At 28.7% G+C, this 21406-nt stretch overlaps 1 protein-coding gene across 1 annotated transcript in view; it reads left to right on the forward strand.

Annotated features, from left to right (window-relative positions):
- The window catches only part of LOC100197916 (ubiquitin carboxyl-terminal hydrolase 22), a 90255-nt gene that overhangs the window by 7166 nt on the left and 61683 nt on the right, over positions 1 to 21406 (forward strand). Inside the window, exons 2-3 of the mRNA XM_065802284.1 lie at positions 6993 to 7128; positions 7361 to 7474. Coding sequence (XP_065658356.1) covers positions 6993 to 7128; positions 7361 to 7474 — 250 coding nt within the window. The remainder of the gene's footprint in view (positions 1 to 6992; positions 7129 to 7360; positions 7475 to 21406) is intronic.

Below are 21406 nucleotides of genomic sequence, written 5' to 3' on the forward strand. Positions count from 1 at the left end.
TGATGCATAAGATGTGGAAAAAGCTTATTAGTTAGTGGCATAAAATTGACTTCAACAAATTGGATAAGTCGTTAAGGAGAATGCCAAGAAGACGTATGGTGGTTATTGTTACTAAGGGTGATTAAAAGGCATTATAAACTAATCTAATAAGACTTTATATTAATTTTTTTTTAATTTTTTTTTAATTTTTTTTGTAAATCTAAGGTAAACTTTTTTGTAAATCTAAGTAGGAAGATAACATATAATTCAGGTAGACTTTGTTATTAGTTTATGTTGAAAAGTACGACCATTCGAATAATTAAGGACGGTAGTGTATGTTGTGCACTTCACTTATTTCAAATATTTATATATATATTTTTAAGATCCAGAGTTAATTGTTTTACAAAAAGATGATATAAACAATCCAACTGTCAAAGTTGATATAAAACAAAAAATACAATCGTATACTAGTTATTATTTTAAAAGGTTATAAAACTTTACCTTGGCGATTCTCTTAAAGATATAGTATCATTGTACATTACAAGACTCTCAAATTTTTTCATTACAAGACTCTTCAAAAATTGAAGTTTTAATATATTTTTATAATAAATCTCATAATAGATTTAAAAGTTTGGAATATTGCCTATGGTGACAAAATAAAAAAAAAATCCTATACCAACATGATTTCACGTAAACTTTCCTATGGTAAATATTATGAAGCCATAGGCTTTACTGTGAGAATGATTATTGAATAATAGAAATTAGGTGCATTGAAGAATATAATAATCTTGACTTAAAAGATATATTTTTTGCAACAAAAATAAACCATCTAAAGTATTTAGTAAATCCAGTAAAATTTTAATAAAAAAGGATCATATCTATTATGATCAGATTCAAATACAACTTGGATTACCAACTCAAACGTGGTATGATTTTGTGTTTTACACTCTAAAAGTATTAGTCATTGTATCAAGTATAGCAAAATACATTGAGAAAAAAATTATAACAAAAAAAATTGAGAGAAACAAATAAAAAGAGTAATAGACTTTATCCTCAACTGATGAACAAGTTAAATTAAAAATAAACAACAATAGACTAATTTGAAGATAAATATTTTATTGATATGTATTTAATCTGTTGTTCAATTTACAAATTTAGGCAAATATACAATGTATATATATACAGTGAGCAGAAAAATTAATCATCCAGCCAATAGAAATTAATAAAAATGTATTTTTCTCAAAAGAGTTGGAGGAGAGTTTTGGATTGTCTCTCACACCGCAAACAATTAGAAATCGCTTGCATGAAGCAAATTTGCATGGACAAACACCATGCAACAAGCCGTATATAAGCCCAATCAATAGAAAGAAGCAGCTCGAATGGGCAAAAAAGTACGTGGATAAGCCACAAAAGTTCTGGGACTCAGTCATTTGGTCTGGCGAGTCGAAATTCAATTTATTTGGGTCTGATGGAGCTGTAAAGATATGGATGAAGCCAGGAGAAGAGCTTCATTTGAAGTGTTTGAATGCCACAGTTAAACACGGTGGCAGTAATATTATGGTCTGGGGATGTATGGCAGCGAGCGGAGTCGGGAAATAGGCGTTTATTGATCAGAGAATGGGTCAATATTTATATAAATCAATTCTGCAAGATAATTTAATTTCATCTGCAGAAATTGTCGGGTTTTATCTTTCAACACGACAATGATCCTAAGCATACGGCTCGTTCGGTCGTTGAATATTTAAAAGTTTCAGGGTTCAAAATGCTCGAATGGGTTGCTCTATCACCAGACTTAAACCCAATAAGGCATCTTTGGGCTCACGTCGAGAAAAAATTAAAAGATCCGTGAATTTCGAAGAAAGCCGTTCTGAAAAACTTAATTTCGAGTTTTTTTCGTCGGAAATCGGGTCAGATATTACCAGAAACTTGGTAAATTCAATGCGTAGACGTTGTTTAGCCGTCATTCAATCAAATGGTGGACCTACGCGTTAATAATTTTATATTAATTTTCTTTATTTTTAATTTAATTTAATTTTTTAAATTATGCATGTTTAATTTTTTTGCCTTGGTTTTTTGATTTTTGATTTCTTTTGTAATTTTTTGTAACTTATATTATTATTTTGTAATTTTTTAGTTCCTTTTTCGATAAATTCATATATAAATTTTAATTATTTAATATAAAAATCATAAATTTTAACTTAATTTAGTTTAAATTCAGTTTTAAAAAGTTTTTACTATGGTGCATAATTAATTTTTTTGCTCACTGTATTTACATTGAATTATATTGAAGAAGAATTTATTTGTAATTATTTATGATCGTATAATAAATAACCAAACATATAAAACACCCGCGATATGAGTTAACGTTAAAATTTTATATTGAGAGAAAAGCGTATAATAATAAACCGTATAATAATAAACGTATAATAATAGCGTAGAAAATATAAAATAGAGAAAAGCGTATAATAATAATAGAAAATAGAGAAAAGCGTATAATAATAAACCGTATAATAATAAATAATAAAATTTCCGTATAATAATAAACCAAATCTTAATGCTCTTTTTATGTCTTGATACATATTTTTCTCTCTAAGTTTCTGTGTTTTTTATTATAAACTCATGGAAATTACTCAAAATTAGTTAAATTCCATGAACAATAACTACTTGATTGAGAGAACCAATCATGTTTAGCATAATAACACAATCAAATATATGAAAACATATAAGTTTTTGAAGCATTTTAAGTATATAAATGCATTCACTTGCAATTTGCTGGCTTTAACTACCTCAGTTTTAGTGAATTATTTGCAACTTTAAAAAATGGTGGAATAAATAGTTTAACTCCTAGTGGACTTAAAAATTCTTGTATTGTAAACCCTCTGTCTCTTATAAATTCTTCTCCGTGGTTGTATAAATCTTGAGAACAGATATAAAAGTAAAACTACCACTTTAAGCCAAATAAAACCTTTACAGTAGTGTGACTTTTATGATTAGAATTTATGCATTATTAATGAATAGAGTACAGCTGCTTTTATATCTACACAATCTATGATACTTAACATCGAAAATTTCTGACCGAGGCATGTTTAGTTTATACCTAATTTAATTAAGACCATAAGCTAAGGCTAAGCAGCTTTATCTATATAAAATTCAACCAAGTTTCATAAGCTTTTTACATACAGGAAAAAGAAATGTTACATAAATAAAATTCTTCTTAATTGTGCTAGAGTTATTATTTATGCTTATAATAGTAGCAGAATTTTTACTACTTTCATTCTTGTTCACTTTCACTTTTATTCTCTTGTAAATCCTTGCTATTTAATAAAATATTGTTTTTTCCATTTTTTTCCATTTTCTCTGGAATCAAGAAGTATAAATACTGTACTTATTTTTTTTTTCTATTAGGAAACTCTGTGAAATGTGAATAAATTTATTGCCTTCATTTGCCATTGTTGCTTTCTTTCTTTTTTTTTTTGAAACTGTTTTATTTCTAAATTGTTGTTGTTGATGAATGATTCCCTATTTAAGCAACTATTTATTTTTAAGATCAACATCAGTCTACACTTTTTTTTTGGGTGGAGGAAGTTATCTAAAAGGCAATTGTTTCCCTTCTTTTCCATTTATTTAAAGTTATTCCTGCTACAAAGAAATAATTTAGCACTTTTTCGTAAAGAGCGTTTAGTATTTTCAGCAGCTTTTTTAATACCTCTGGCTTAAAATACGAGTATGAATGATATAATGAGCCAGTAACATTGAAACCACCTAAACCGCTTTTTCACTTTATCAATTTACGCTAAGGAAAAACTTCATTTTTATATTTTGGAAAATGAAAAGTGTAACGCCAGAAACCTTTAGTTTTTGCATTCGATATTAGAACTTCGATTGCAGTATTTAAAGACAGCACAATGTTTTTCAGAAGATTTTCTTATACATTTTTTTTATTAAAAGCCATTTGGTTTGTTTATCAACAGTACAACTTAAGCCTTGTTTTGAGTTTTTCGGATGTTTATTTATGAAAAGGTTTCAATAACTTTTCACAACAACATTAAAAGTTTAAAAAAGATTTCAACAAGATTTAAATGCTTGAAAGTCTAAAACCGTTCTTTATGCATTTCAGTTTTTTAAAGCAAAATCCACAATTGGATATCATTTATAATAAAAAGCTTTGCACCTAATGTGCTGAGCTGAGCTCAGAAATTTGGTTGTAAATTTTTATCTATATATGAGAGTGTAATTTAAAGTTAATCACATATGCTGCTTAGTGTGGCCTTGTGTTTTTCCGCTTGTGTAAAGGTAAGTGTCATAAAAAACAGTTTTGGCATTTTAAGGTGTCTTATTGAAAAACTATTTAAAAAGCGAGAATAGAAAATAAATTTTTATATCTCTTCTTCTTATTTCAATATATGATGTAGATGGACTAATATATACCGTATAGAAACTAAAAATGTTGCAAAATTGTCTCACTGACTTTTTTTTTTATATCATTTTTTCATTTTCACCAATGGGTAGGGTAATGAAAGGTAAAATATTGCCTTTGTTGTGGTCAAATTAATATACTGAGCTCAAAAATCATAATAGGAAAAAAATGATATCAGTTTTATAAAAAGACATTACTCCAATATTGAAGTTAGTTTTGCGAGGTTTTGCTGGCAGCAACTGTGCTGTGCTGAAAATAATCTTTTATACAAAGTTAATTTAGATATGAGAAAGATCTTCTTATTAGAGTAATTGCTTGCATTGTTTTACTAAATTGCATGGAAATATATTTGAAGAATGATGATAAGTTTATCCGTTAGTACTCCTAGATCAGTTTCAAAGTTAGTAGATTTAATATTAATCCTTATTTGTTGCATTGAATAAGACATAGTGTAGACATAATGTATGTTTTTGTAACTTAGATGTAAAACTGTCTATTTTTCTATATTAAATTTCATTCCTTGTGTAGTTGCCCAATCAACAAAAATGTTGATTTTGCAGTTAGATATGTTCTTTTTAGTAATCAACAATCAACAAAAATGTTCATTTTGCAGTTAGATATGTTCTTTTTAGTAATCAACAATCAACAAAAATGTTCATTTTGCAGTTAGATATGTTCTTTTTAGACTTTTTAAACTTGTATTGATCCTTTTTTAATTTAAATTATTAGAATAGAAAGAGTCATGAGATAGTTGATAACAGTAAGAGAAATAGAGATTATTACAGAAAACCACAGAGATTAGGAGATAAAAATATTTAAATTTTTTTTTCTTCTTGTTTTTAAGATTTTTTTTCTCATAAAAAATTAATTAGACTTAATTATTTATTAATTATGCATGATCAGAAAAATATTAAACCTTTGGTAATAGTTCAAATTTTGAATCACGTAAGAGTAGAATATTTTGGTATCATCAACAAAAAGTGCTGCAAAATAGTTAATTAAATCATTAATGTATATAATGAATAATAGGGCTGGGAGAACTGAACCTGGTACTTTTTACTGATAACCAATTGGAGTAATTACCATTTATCATTTCTCTTTGCCATTTTATCATAAATTTATTTATCCGAGAGAGAAGCAGATCATTAATTACTTAAGCTTTAAGTATCATAAGAAGATGTTCATAAGAAACTTTATCAAAGGCTTTTTCAAAGTCAAGGTGTAATTATTCCTTTATCTAATTTTCAATGGATTGTTTACTGTATGGAAGTTTGAATTCAATTTAGTAAGCGACCGGGGTTGATATTTGACCGGGGCGGGGTTTGATAAAACATAGCCAGGGCCGAGGCTGGGGCCGCGATCATCATCTTAATCATTGGCATCATTATCATCTTCTCTGATACACGCTATAAATATAATTACTATTCTCATACTCTCTCTAAGATCACTGCTTCTTTTCCTATCTTTTAAAGACACCATATACCCATCTGATCTACTTTGTTCTTTCTTATTTGTCATCGTAAATATTTATGAATTATATTATATTTGTATATATTATTTTTGTGACTTTTTCTTATATTTTCTTAAACTTTTATAACAAATTTTAACTTGAACAAAATAAAAAAAACAGCAACAACAACAACAATAACAAAAATCCAGCCCCGGCTAGTAACCCCTGCAAATTGTGTTTGTTCAGAGCCGGGTTTGCAAAAACCTCTGTTTTTAGCCGGGGCCGGGGCCCCGATCACTTACTAATTCAATTTATCTCAATACATAAAATCCATTTACTTAGATGAGTTCGATTTATTTAAGTACATAGGCTCAAAAGTCAGACTTTAGTTATTACTATTTTTAGTTATTATTATTATTTATCTTAACTTTTTGTTTTTATTTAATTTTGTATTTTATTAAAACAATTTTTCCACCTAAAGGTATCAACAATTTGCAAACAATTTTAAAACAAACCTAAAGTAGTTGCTGTTATTGACTGATTAATTACATATTAGTCAATCAATTACAAGCTGAGTTGTCTTTCTCCAAGTGCATTATTATGATTCGAAATTTGAACTATTACCAAAGGTTTTATATTTTTCTGATCATGCATAATTAATAAATAATTTCAAGTCAAATTAAGTTTTTGTGAGAAAAAAAATCTTAAAAACAAGAAGAAAAAAAAATTTAAATATTCTTGTCTCCTAATCTCTGTGGTTTTCTGTAATAATCTCTATTTCTCTTACTGTTATCAACTATCTCATGACTCTTTCTTTTCTAATAATTTAAATTAAAAAAAGGATCAATACAAGTTTAAATTTACAAATTTTAAAAATTTACTGTTTTTGACGTTTACTGTTTTATTTTATAATACTTATTTATTCATTTGCCCTACAAAATATTTAATTTTAGTAATATTTATTATGGTTTTGTTTTTATTATAATTATTTTTATTATAATTTTTTATTATAATTATAGTAATAGTTATTATAGTAATATTTTTTATTAAAATTATAACTAGTATTGACAATTATAACATTGTATTGTTGAATCTTTATACAATAGCTATATTTTACAATTATAAGTTTATTTTTTTACTTTACAGGCAATCAACATGAAGTGTCACCAGTGTCATACATATTCTAATTTTTTACATGCATGTTTGCATTGCGTTTACTTTGGTTGCTACTCTGGTTGTAGACATATTATTGAACATTTAGAGAAAAAAAACCATATTCTTGGTAATTTTATTTATACAGACATATATAAATATATATATATATATATATATATATATATATATATATATATATATATATATATATATATATATATATATATTTGGATGAATGTATGTATGTATGTATGTGTGTATGTATGTATGTATGTATGTATGTATGTATGTATGTATGTATGTATGTATGTATGTATGTATGTATGTATGTATGTATTTCATTGAAATTTTTTTTTTAGCAATTGATTTAAATTATGGGAACATATACTGCAACAATTGTAAAACATATGTTTATGATAAAGAATTTGATGCTGTTGCAATAGAAGAAAGTGATAGAGCATGGCAGATAAAATGTATTACTATTTTTTAGTGGTTGTGAATAAAATTTTTAGTTATTTGTTATGTTTGTGGTAAATATATATATATATATATATATATATATATATATATATATATATATATATATATATATATATATATACATATGTAAACATATATATATATATATATAAGTATGTATATATATATATATATATGTATATATATATTTATATATATCTATATATATATATATATAATATATATATATATATATATATATATATACATATACATATATATATATATATATATATATATATATATATATATATATATATATATATATATATATATATATATATATATATATATATATATATATATATATTATTTGTATGTCATCATTTCTATCATTTTTATATATTATTTGTATTAAAATGATAAAATACTACATTATGTTTGATTATATATTATTTATATTATTTTATTATGACACTTTGGGTAATATAGTATAAGCCATAATCAAACTGAAAAAAACTGTCATTACAAATTCATAAAGTTAAAGCAAAAGTGATGTCATTACAGATTTTAGACTTGTTTAGTTAAACAAAAAATGGTTGCCAAGGGCTGCAAATGGTTAAATGTTTATCACTAAATTACCATTGTCACAATTTAAGACATTCTCCTGCAATCTTGAGCATTGTAAATGCTGTATCTCATTTGCTTCATGATTGCTTATTCGATATATATCTTTCGATATATATCGAACAACTATATTTCGATATATATCGTCTTTTTGATATTATGTATATTTGATATAGTCCTGACAATTCAACTCTAAATAGAAGTTTTGATATTATATATATTTGATATAGTCCTGACAATTAAACTCTAAATAACATTGCGTTACATAACTTAAAATTTTTTTTTAATCAGGGTTTGTAAATTCATTATTTCTTCTTGCACGTCTTGAATTTATTAGTAAAAAGTTAGTGTGGTTTTTGTTTTTTAATTACTTATTAACCAAGTCAATCAAGAAATTAACAAATAAATTGAATTTTGTTGTTATCATATAATCAAACACCAGAAGAAAATGCTGAGAAATGGAAAAAAATCATCCAGACCAAAACTAAGCTTTCATAGACAGAGATTCACTTAATGATGAGCAAACAAAGTTAAGAAATAAAAAATAGAGAAAAGTAAAAGAAGATTTAAAATGAGAAATGAAAGAACAATCAAAGAACTTTTTTCTTGTCCTTAAGTCAAAGAGTAAAAAGTACTTTCCCCAAAAGTTTTTTTGAAAATAATTGAAAATTAACCATTATTTAAGTTAGATTGGAACAACAATAAAAGTTTATCTAGTGATAATATCAATGGCAAATGTTTATCTGGTGATGTAATCAAATGTAAAAGTTTATCTGATGATATTATCTAATTGAAAAGTTGATCTAGTTATATTATCAAATAGAAAAGTTTATCTGGTGTAAATGTAAAAGTTTTATTATTTTATTATAAAGTTTATTATTGCCACAAATTTTTTATCTGAGTTATGATATAAGTAGAGTATCACCAAACAAACCTTCATTTCGGTAAACCAAGCATCGGTTAAGTTTGAGGAAATAGATTTAAAACAAACAAACCAAGCTTCGGTTAAGTTTGAGGAAATAGATTTAAGAAAAACTTGGTTTAAATATTTAATCTATCCTATTTAAGAAGTTTATTGGATGTTTTTTTTCAAAAGAGTTAATTATTATTGGATTAATAATGTTTTTAAATTTGAGACTAATGTTTTTTCAGTCACCAAAGCAATAAATAATATTTGTGTTTGCTCTATAAGAAAATACCCATTTCAAATTGTTTGCTTTAAAAAAGAAGCATTTAGTATTTGATTATTTGCTGATAGAAAAAGACAATGTGAGAACACACAAAAATTGTGAATGTCACAATGTAAGCGGCATATGCGGTAGTGGTGTAGTGGTAAAGCGCTCGCTTCATAAGCGAGAGGTTCCGAGTTCGATCCCCACCACGTCCCTGGTAGTACCGTGCTCAACTTGTTTCTCCGCATAGCGGCCTTGTTCGTCAAGGTTCGTGTTTCGGAGCTATAGAGTTGAGAGAGGGTTATTAACCACAAAAAACCCGCCCAAAAAAACCTGCTCAATAAAATATGCCTAAAAAATCCCAATAAAACCCAAGCAATCTGGGTTTTTTTGGGTTTTTTATTAGATATTTTATAATTTTATGAACTATTATAACCAACATTAACATTACAACTATTTTATTTAATTTATCTATTATCTAAATTAATTATTAATTATTATTAACTAAATTATTAATAACTATTATTATTAACTATTATAATCAACAATAACAGACATAATTTCAGACAGCTTTCAGAGCAGATTACTAGTATTTGAATCACTATTTGGAAATTCATTGTCACAATTTAATGCAAATGTTTTTACAGATTGACACTTGTTTATTGTTTATGTTATTCACCTCATAAGGCTGAGAAGGTCATTACAGTCAAGCAAGCAATATTATTGTGGTTAAATCCTCTCTCAACTCTTTAACTCGAAAACACAAACCTTTATAAACAAGGCTGCTGCACTGAGAAACAAGTTTGTTTATTTGAATTTCAAGTTCAAATTGAAAGTTCAATTGAAACTTCAGTTACTTCCTCCCATTCTCCAGCCTTCTTTTCCCATTTCTTTTTGACATTTTTAACTATAAAAAATATTACTTTTAAATCTAAAATAAATCAATACATATAGGTTTAACATGAAATTTTTTTTTCTATTACTGTTTTGAATTATGTTTAAAAATATTTTTCAAAATAATTTGAAAAATTCTTGTTATAAATTATTAAATAACATTTTATTTTAAAATTTATTTTTAATAAAGTTAATGTATAGAATTATAAATCAATATCAACTAAAATTATAAAACAATATCAATAAATAAAAATAAATAAAAAAATTTAACAGATACAAAATGAAAATGAAACCCAAATTTACCCAATAAAACCCAAAATTACCTAAAAATACCCTCTGGGTCGCGATTTTTTGAAAAAAGCTGGTTTTTTTTTTTTAGACATCTTTTCTTTCACAAAGACTGCAAGCAACCACTATTAGAGTTAAAAGTTACTGGAAGAGAAAAGATGAAGATTATAGAGCAAGATAACAATTGACAGACGACTTAAAAGGTTGCAAATTATATGAATCAGGAAAGCAAGATGAAGGAAGTGACTTCCAAAGAATTGATGTTCAAGGAAAAAAACTAGAGGAATGAAAGTTTTTAAAGCACTTAGGAACAGTCACAGAAAAAGGATGAGACTTAATTGAATGATAAGTAACATGAGAATGAGTTTTTGTAGATGACACAAGAGGCACTAGCTCTTTAGAGCAGTGCCCATTATAGTATTTATAGAAAAGAGAAAGAGAAACAACAACCAAAGAATTGATGTTCAAGGAAAAAAACTAGAGGAATGAAAGTTTTTAAAGCACTTAGGAACAGTCACAGAAAAAGGATGAGACTTAATTGAATGATAAGTAACATGAGAATGAGTTTTTGTAGATGACACAAGAGGCACTAGCTCTTTAGAGCAGTGCCCATTATAGTATTTATAGAAAAGAGAAAGAGAAACAACAACCAAAGAATTGATGTTCAAGGAAAAAAACTAGAGGAATGAAAGTTTTTAAAGCACTTAGGAACAGTCACAGAAAAAGGATGAGACTTAATTGAATGATAAGTAACATGAGAATGAGTTTTTGTAGATGACACAAGAGGCACTAGCTCTTTAGAGCAGTGCCCATTATAGTATTTATAGAAAAGAGAAAGAGAAACAACAACCAAAGAATTGACGTTCAAGGAAAAAAACTAGAGGAATGAAAGTTTTTAAAGCACTTAGGAACAGTCACAGAAAAAGGATGAGACTTAATTGAATGATAAGTAACATGAGAATGAGTTTTTGTAGATGACACAAGAGGCACTAGCTCTTTAGAGCAGTGCCCATTATAGTATTTATAGAAAAGAGAAAGAGAAACAACAACCAAAGAATTGATGTTCAAGGAAAAAAACTAGAGGAATGAAAGTTTTTAAAGCACTTAGGAACAGTCACAGAAAAAGGATGAGACTTAATTGAATGATAAGTAACATGAGAATGAGTTTTTGTAGATGACACAAGAGGCACTAGCTCTTTAGAGCAGTGCCCATTATAGTATTTATAGAAAAGAGAAAGAGAAACAACAACCAAAGAATTGACGTTCAAGGAAAAAAACTAGAGGAATGAAAGTTTTTAAAGCACTTAGGAACAGTCACAGAAAAAGGATGAGACTTAATTGAATGATAAGTAATATGAGAATGAGTTTTTGTAGATGACACAAGAGGCACTAGCTCTTTAGAGCAGTGCCCATTATAGTATTTATAGAAAAGAGAAAGAGAAGCAACATTATGACAATGTGATAATGGTTGGAGTTTGGCTGCAAGAGCAGGTCCAACTATGTTTACAATGCATTTTTGCACCTAATCTAAAAGAGAAAGAGCATCATTAGAAGATCCGCCCCAGATATGGCAACAGTATTTTATACAAGGCCGAATTTGAGATTTATAGAGATAGAGAATAGAATCCGAAGTAAGAAAGTTTCAAGATCGATAAAGAGATGCAACCTTAGTAAATGCTAATTTTGCAACGGATTTGATATATGGTTTCCAAGAAAGATCGAAAGTAAGAGTTAATCCAAGAAGATGAAGGGTAGATGACTGATTGAGTGCATAACCGTTCATAAATATAGGAAGATTACTAAATTATTACGATAACGATTGGCTGAAGTTTTTTTAATCTAAATTAAAGTTCACCATGCCACTGTGAGCCCCATGCTGTACCAGAAAGGAGATCCTTTTCAAGCTCAGATGCCCCCTCCAAGCAACCAGAGAGTGTTGGTTTCTTATCATGGCAAGAATAAATGGTAGTACCATCAGCGAACTGTCACCTTTGATGTGAGAATATCTGGAATTTTGTTAATGTAAATTTAAAAAAATATAGGGCCAAGGATTGAATCTTGAGGAATCCCTGAAGTTACAGGATATGAAGAAGTCCATTGAGGACAACTTTTATACTATAATTGGAAAGGAAGGACTCAATAGTCTTAAAGATGTTGCCAGATACACTGTAAGAAGAAAGCGTATGGAGAAGATCAGCATGCCCAACTTTATCAAAAGCTTTAGAAATGTCAAGAGCAATAGCCTTAACCTCTCCACCTATGTCTAATGCACGATAAAACCTATCGGTTATTACTGTTAGTAAATCAGCTGTAGAACAAGAAGATCGAAATCCATATTGATGATCAGAAACTAAGTTATTAGATTCAAGATGAGAGATAAAGTGTTTGTTAATTAAAGATTTATTAAAAACCTTCCTCATGATAGGAAGAAGACTAATGGGACAGTAGTTAGACAAGTCAGATTGCTCTCCAAAATTTTTGAAAATAAGGATAACAGATCCCGCTTTCTGGCTGGCTGGAAAACAAGACTCTTATAAGCACTTGTTAAATAGTTTTGAAAGTATAGACGACAGCTCCGGAAAACACTTCTGCAAGACTATAACAGGTATCTTGTCCAGATCACAAGCTGTAGAAGAGTCTAAGCAGGAAATCACTTTAGATACAGAAGCCGGAGTGATATGAATGTCAAGCAATGGATCAACCTGTTTGACAGCTATATCAGATAGATATAATAGATTTGTTCTTATTGTTGATACTATTAAAAATTCTCCAGAAGTCATGAGAGCCTAATTTTTGTGATGAAATACGATATTTCATGACCTGAGAAAATGCACAAATAGGGACACCATCCATGCTCAACATGGCACTGTTAGTACTCTGATATTTTTCAGCTGCTGATGGAATCAGCCTCTCTGAGAGCTACCACAGAGTTCGAGAAATCTGTCTACCAGCCGGCCTCAGAACCATAAAACTGAGTTTTAGAGCTGTACCCACATTAGGAGATAATAGAATGAGTTTCCTAGTCATAAAACAGAATCACAAGTAAAATCCATGCATTGAGTCAAGAAGATCCAGCATTCAACATCCTAAACTTGAAACAATGTGTTAAAAATACATCTGCACCAGCCTAATAGATGAAGAAGGGTGCAAGGCTGGTCAACAGATAGAATCTGTTTACCCCTTATGTCTTTGCCTAGGAGGCCTTCTACAAGACAGGAGCCAGATGCATTTAACATCTGTTTTAGATGAGTATTTTTTTCGAGACACTCTCTAACCTTTTCTCAACCAAAAGCCCCAAGGCAGGGGGTGCTTTAAGTTGGAGTTGGCTTCTCCTATGCTTTGCCTAAAAAGGACATGAGACATTTTGCCAACTCTTATTGCAATATTGAGAAAGTCTTTAAGTCTGGTTCAATAAGTGAGCTATTATTTGGAGTATACAAACTAGCTGCTAATTATATGTAAAAAATGATCTAGCTAGATTACATTATCAAATGATTGACAAATGTCTAAAACCTTCTAATAAAGCTGTTGCAGAGGATGGTTTTGCAGAGAATAATAATTGCATTACTCAAAATGAACCAACATTACGGCCAGGCTTATGGCTCTTATTTTAGCCAGACTTTGATTTCAAGTTTTACTTCAGTTATATGATGTCATTAAAAGTCGCAATTATCTCACACTATCAAAAATATTCAAAAGAAAAATTGATAAAAATTGATTTCGTATATGGATATAAATATGAAGCAACTGTCAAAAACTTTTAACTAGTTGTATTTTGTAATGATCCCAGAATTTTGGAATGATCATATCCCTGAGAATCATTACATCCCATGTGTGTGATGATTCCCAAGGATGTGATGATTCCCAAGGATGCGGAGTCTTAAAATAGCAATCCAGCTTTAAATCACTATTTGTTTTTGCTCTCAGATGTCTAGGATTCTAAAAATATTAGAAGACTTATGAACAAAATTAAGAAAGAATTTATGTTTTTTTATGAAGCTATTTTTTAGCTTGGAGTCCCTAGACCCCAACTTTAAACTCAAAGTTTTTATGTATAATGGCAGCAAAGGACATTATACATAAGGACTCTCTCATAAAAACTCTCAAAATCAAAAATTGTTACCAGGTATTTAAATAAAAGCATTATTATGAGTTTTAAAATATTACCAAAAAAAATGTTTTTGTAAAATTGCACCTTATTTTTAAAAAAAAAAAATTTATAAAGTAAAATTCTATTGTAGACAGTGTGGTTAAAAAATAAGAAAATATCTCTGTATTTTTTTTTTTTGCAATTTTTTGTGTAGTTATTTTTGGTCAATTTAACAGTAATTTATGGTTTTTGGTCTCAAAGTCCTTTAGTAGACTTGGAAGTTAAACAACCAGTTAAAGGTTTACCTGTTAAATTATAAAGTATTTGTAAAATAATTAAATAATTGTTTATAAGTAATCTAATAAATATTAATATTCAATGGCACGAATATTAATGGCAGCCATTACACCCAAGTTAATGGCCAGAAAGAGTCACAAAACCTTTTGTATCAGAAAATCTGAACAGAAGTGTATGCAAATATCTAACTTATGTAAACTTCAAATTATGTAATGTTAAAACTTATATCAAGTTTTACAGTTATACTTTTACTTTAAAATTGAATTGGAGAAACATTTCCTTAATTTTGATTTATAATATTTATTTGCCATTTTAAAAAGTCACAGCATTCTGAATGTTGTGGTTCAAATCCTTGCTCCCTCCCCTCCCCCCTCCTTTTTTTTTTAAAAATCTTTTTCGATTTTTTAAAATAAAAAGTAAAACATTTTTGAAGTTTCATAGATATTTTTACTTTTGTAAAGTTTTACTTTTATCTAAAAATTACATTGCGGCAAAATCTCCTTAACTATGATTTAAAGCATTTATTTGCTGTTTTTATAAAGTTATTCTGTCTTTTTTTTTAAATATTTTTAAAAATTGTGTCATAGTGGTTGAAGTGGTTAGCTTGCTGTGCTTCTGATATTGCTTTCTGTCGCTTGCATATTAATTTTCTAAAATGCAAATTAAAAAACATTTTTAAATTTTGTTTGTTGGTTTGTAAAGGTATAATATACTATAACAAATAAAAGAGAGATTTTTAAAAAGCTTAAAATTTCAATAAACATCAAATCAGCAGTCAAATTTTTTGCACATATGTCACGATAGATACTTAAGTTATGAATATGCTTAAATAATTAGTCTATCCGTTCAGCACACATCAAAGAGACAACTTTTTTTTTTATAGAAAAAAAGATTTAACATTTAAACTTTTATTTTCTTTAAAATAAAATAACAGGATGAGAAATTTAGAAGTCTGCACCCTTTTTTAAAGCTATGTTATAAATTATTTTTTTATTCATAACTTTAAAAGGTAGACAATATGTATTGTTTTTCTACTAAAAATATTGAAGTAAGGTATAAGTATAAGTCTAGAAAAAGTCTGTAGAGTCTTACCAAGCCCCATATTTTGTGTCTGAAGTGCTAGTTATAAATAATGATAATTAAGTATAATGTATAATAATAAATAATTTTAAAATTTTTTAAAAATTAAAGTAATCGCATAAGTATAAAGTATAAGTATAAAATTAAACCATATAGTATAAGTATAAAACCGTATAGTATAAGTATAAGTATAAAATTAAACCGTATAAGTATAAAATTAAAGTAACCGTATAAGTAAAATTAAAGTAACCGTTAAAATTAAAGTAACCGTTAAAATTAAAGTAACCGTTAAAGTAACCGTAAATATTTTGACATGCTAGCGCATTTTATTTTGGCTTTGACTATAAATGTTATATGAGAATAAAATGAAACTTATCTCAATTTCTTTTTTTTTTTTAAGCAAATAGGTTTCTTGGAGATAACATAACATAGTTATACACTACTCTTTAGAATTATAACTTCTACAGAGGGAGCATCTATATAGCCTATATGTACATGCATATAGCCTATATGTATTTTTGTTTGTTTTACTTTTGAAGAAATTTTAAGTCAAATGTTCACATTCAAAAAAAAGCAAATCACAGCATTTTATCAGTAACAAACGTATCTGACTTTTTTTTTTCCACTGAAACAATTAGTGTTCTACAAGAACATGAATGCTGTCAAGTAAAGTGACATGAATGTTGTCAGGAACATATGCTGTAGAGGAGTTTAAACAAGAAATGTTTTTAACAACAGAAACCAGTGCAGTTTGGAGATCTAACAGTGGATTAACCTTGATTAAGACCAGCTAGACTGATCCTTCTGTTTTGTGGGACCTGTGACATTTTTGTGGACCTTTACTTATTTTTGCAACATTAGCTTTAACAAAAATTGTCTTGTTTTTGTTTTGAATAATTTTGTATAGCTTGAGGTTATCAACTTGGAACATATGTATGTTGTTTGAACTTGTGTTAACAGTAGTGTCTTAAATGTAGTTTTGCTCCGTACCTAAAAATAATAATATAAAAATATATTATAAACAAAATAACAGTTTTAATATTTATGATAAATAACAATGGTGCAAACCTAAAAAAATAAGTGTCTAGTTTTTAAAGTTAATATCTAAAAAAAATAACATAAAATAGCATGTACAACTGAACACTTGAGAAAATAGAAAAACTGGATTTAAAAGCAATAAAAAAAATATTTAATAAATAAAAGATATTGAATTATATAATCTACAACTTACTATTTATATAACTTACTATTTATTTAATTTCTAGAAAAGTAAACAAAAATATGCAAAAGTTAAATAAAAGTTATATAAATTTAATAAACCAATATTGGTAATAAATAAACCTTGGTTTCTTTCATACCTTTCATTTTTTTGCACCTCTTAAAGAAGTTAACTAAAAAAGGTCAGTTTTAAACCGCGGTTATAGTGCTTTATAATTTATTTCATGCCCCTCAAAACCATTATGTGGTTACAGTAAAAAAATTACATTGTGCTATAAAAGTTTTTTATAACACTATATTTACACTATTTCTATAACACTTTGATATAACAAATTCCAAAACAAATCTTTAGTAAAAAAAAAAAAGACATCCTATTAATCTACTTTAGAACATAGTATGAACTTAGCATGTATTTAAACAAATTTTCTTAGAAGGCTGTTAACTATTTAGGTTAAGAAAATAAAAAGAAAAGGAAATAAAAAAGAGATTTTAAGAGTAAATACATGATGACAGTTGATGACAAATGATGACTGATGACAGATGATATTAGAAGAAACTTTAAATGTATGAAAAAAATTCTAAAGATTGATGTTTTAAAAAACAAAATAATAAATGAGATTAAAAAACAAAATAATAAATGACAAAATAATGACCATTTTTTACTTGAGCTTATGACTTATTTCTTGCGACTAAAACAATCAATGTTTTACAGGAACATATGTGTGAAAAGTATAAATATTTGTTCTTTATAATAAAAAATTTGTTCTTTATAATAAAAATATTTGTTTTTTATAAAAATAATTGTTCTTTGTAATAAAAAAAATGTGTTCTTTATAATAAAATAACAGTAGATTTAAAAATTTTTTGAACAAAAAATATATTTAAAGGTACCCCAAGACCCTAGAACATTCAAAGGATACCTAATATATAAAAAGTCAACCTGGTACTCGAAAAAAGCTAAATTATGTAAAAGTTTTAAAAATTATAATTATTTTATGAGAAATATATGAGAAATAAAAAAAAGAGAAATAAAAAAAAAAAGAGAAATAAAAAAAAAAGAGAAATAAAAAAAATGAGAAATAAAAAAAATAATCTTCAAAAACACGTAAAATTGCACTTTTTTTATTTTTAGTTTAAAATCAAAATTTTCATGAAAAAAAATTAAAGTATAAGTTTATATTTATTTATATTAAAGTATAAGTTATATTTATTTATATATAAGTATAAGTCTGTCAGGTCAGGTTAATCTGCTTCTGGTAAAATGTAACGCAGTACAACCTGCTTTATGTCCTGCTGTCTTGTAGGATATGCTTTTTTAGGCAAAGGCTAGGAGAAGCTAACTCTGACTTAAAGCACCCCCTGCCTTGAGGCTCTTGATTGAGTAAAGTCTAGAGATGGTGTGTCGAAAAAAAATAATCATGTTAAATGTATCTGGCTCCTGTCTTGTAGAAGGCCTCCTAGGCAAAGACATAAGGGGTAAACAGATTCTATCTGTTGACCAGCCTTGCACCCCTTCTTCATCTATTAGGCTGGTGCAGATGTATATTTAACACATTGTTTCAATGCATGGGTTTTACTTGTGATTCTGTTTTTATGACTAGGAAACTCATTCTATTATCTCCTAATGAGGGTACAGCTCTAAAACTCAGTTTTATGGTTCTGAGGCCGGCTGGTAGTCAGATTTCTCGAACTCTGTGGTAGCTCTCAAAGAGGCTGATTCCATCAGCAGCTGAAAAATATCAGAGTACTAACTGTGCCATGTTGAGCATGGATGGTGTCCCTATTTGTGCTTATGGTGTGCATTGTTGAGGCCACATTTAGAGCCCTTTGTTACGGCTTAGAGTTTATTAATAGTTATGAGGCAATTGCTTGGACTATTAAATAGTGTACCAAGTACTATCTATGCTTTGAGTCAAGTTCTTTAACAAATCTAAAACTGAATAAGGTACCAAAAACTATAAAACACAAAAAACCTTTGTCATCAGCAAGTTCTCTAAACCTATCATTCACTAATATTTGTGGTCTTTGAAGTAACTTTTCTTCTGTTGAGTCTAATCTCTTGCAAAGTTCACCAGACCTTCTTGGTCTTTGTGAGACTAATTTGAGTTCAGCTGTCTCATCTTGTGATCTTAGTGTTGATGGTTATCTTCCTTAAATTTGTGAAGACTCCAATAGTCACATGCTTGGCCTGAGCATTTACATTCACAAGAATTCACCCATTTATCGGGAAACTAGGTTTGAATCCACCAACAATTCTTTTATGTGCTTTTGCTTAGCACCACTTCACTCTATCGCCTTTATCTTCGTTATATGTGGCTCTCCTTCATCTCAAGACTGAACTCTTTTTGATGTTATTTCTAATCAAATTGACCAAGCCCTATCTCTTTATCCATCAGCCAATATAGTTGTTGTTGGTGACTTTAATGCTCACCACACTGAATGGCTTGGCTCTAGTGTCAGTGACTCTGCAGACCTTAAAGCCCACAACTTTTGCCTTTCTCAATCCATAACTCAAATAGTCAACTTTCCAAATCACTTTCCAGACAACCCAAATCATTTACCTTCTCTACTCGACATATGTCTTGTTTCTGATCGTAGTCAGTGCTCAGTCTCTCCACATTCACCCTTTGGTGCTTCTGATCACAGTTTGATCTCTCGAAACTATTATCTCATTCTTCTTCATCACCTGAATCCCCCTATCATTGCACCTCTTATAACTACCTTAAAGCTGACTGGGACTCTTTCCATGATTTTCTTTGTGATGACACCTTGGGTAGTAATCTTTCTTCTTCCTGCTGACAAAAGTGCTTCTTACATAACTTCGTGGATTCAGGCTGGCATGGAGTCTTTTAATCCCTCTCAACAATTCCAGATTGTGTTTTACTCTTCTCCATGGTTATCCTCACATTGTGCTGCTGTAATTGCCAATTCAAACCATTACTTTCATATCTATCAGCAAAACAATTCTTTAGAAAACAGACGTCTGTTTATTACTGCTAAAAACCATTGTAAAAAGATTTTGTCTAACACCAAAGCCCGCTACTCTCAGGTCATGAAATCTCGTATTTCATCACAAAAATTAGGCTCTCGTGACATCTGAAGTATCTTTAATATTATCAATAATAAGGGCAAATCTGTAATTCCGCCTCTCTTGTGTGGTTCAGACTTTGTCACCTCACCTAAAGACAAAGCTGAATTATTTGCTAAGAACTTTTCATCAATATCATCACTTGATTCCGCTAGTTGCGTTTTACCTGATATAGCCATCATATAGGTTGATCTATTGCTTGACACTCGTATTACTCCAGCTTCTATATCTAAAGTGATTTTCTGCTTAGACTCTTCTACAGCTTGTGGACGAGACAGACTTGTGTTATGGTCTTGCTCATGTGTTCTCGGAAGCTATCGTCTATACTTTCAAAACTATTCAGCAAGTGCTTGTTAATCTCTCATCTTGAATCTAATAACTTAGTTTCTGATCATCAATATGAATTTCAATCTTCTCGTTCTACAGCTGATTTGCTAACAGTAATAACTGATAGGTTTTATCGTGCATTAGACATAGATGGAGAGGTTAAGGCTATTGCTCTTGACATTTCTAAAGCTTTTGATAAAGTTTGGCATGCTGATCTTCACCATAAGATTTCTTCTTATGGTGTATCTGGTAACATCTTTAAGATTATTGAATCCTTCCTTTCCAATTGTAGTATAAAAGTTGTTCTCGAAGGATAGCATTCTTCTTCGTATTCTGGAACTCCGATGGTTACTCAAAGTTCTATCTTTGGCTCTATATTTTTTTAAATTTACATTAACAATCTTCCAGAATTTCTCACATCTAAGGTGGCATTTTTCTCTGATGACTCAACCATTCATTCTTGTCATGATAAGAAACCAATACTCTCTGGTTGCTTGGAGGGGGCATCTGAGCTTGAAAAGGATCTCACTTCTGCTACAGCACAGGGCTGTCAGTGACTGTTGAACTTAAAATTGAATAAAACTCAATTATTTCAGCCATTCGTTATTGCAACAATTTAGATCTTCTTATGTTTATGAGCTGGAATGTGCTCGATGAGTTATCTACCCTTCATTTTCTAGGATTAACTCTTACTTCCGATTTTTCTTGGAAACATATATCAAATTCATTGCAAAATTAGCATCTGCTAAGGTTGCATCTCTTTATCGAGCTTGACACTTTTTTACTTCGGATTCTATTCTCTATCTCTATAAATCTTAAATCCGGCCTTGTATGGAATATTGTTGCCATTTCTGGGGTGGATCTT

Source organism: Hydra vulgaris, chromosome 08 (assembly GCF_038396675.1).
Source record: "Hydra vulgaris chromosome 08, alternate assembly HydraT2T_AEP".
Taxonomy (NCBI): Eukaryota; Metazoa; Cnidaria; class Hydrozoa; order Anthoathecata; family Hydridae; genus Hydra; species Hydra vulgaris.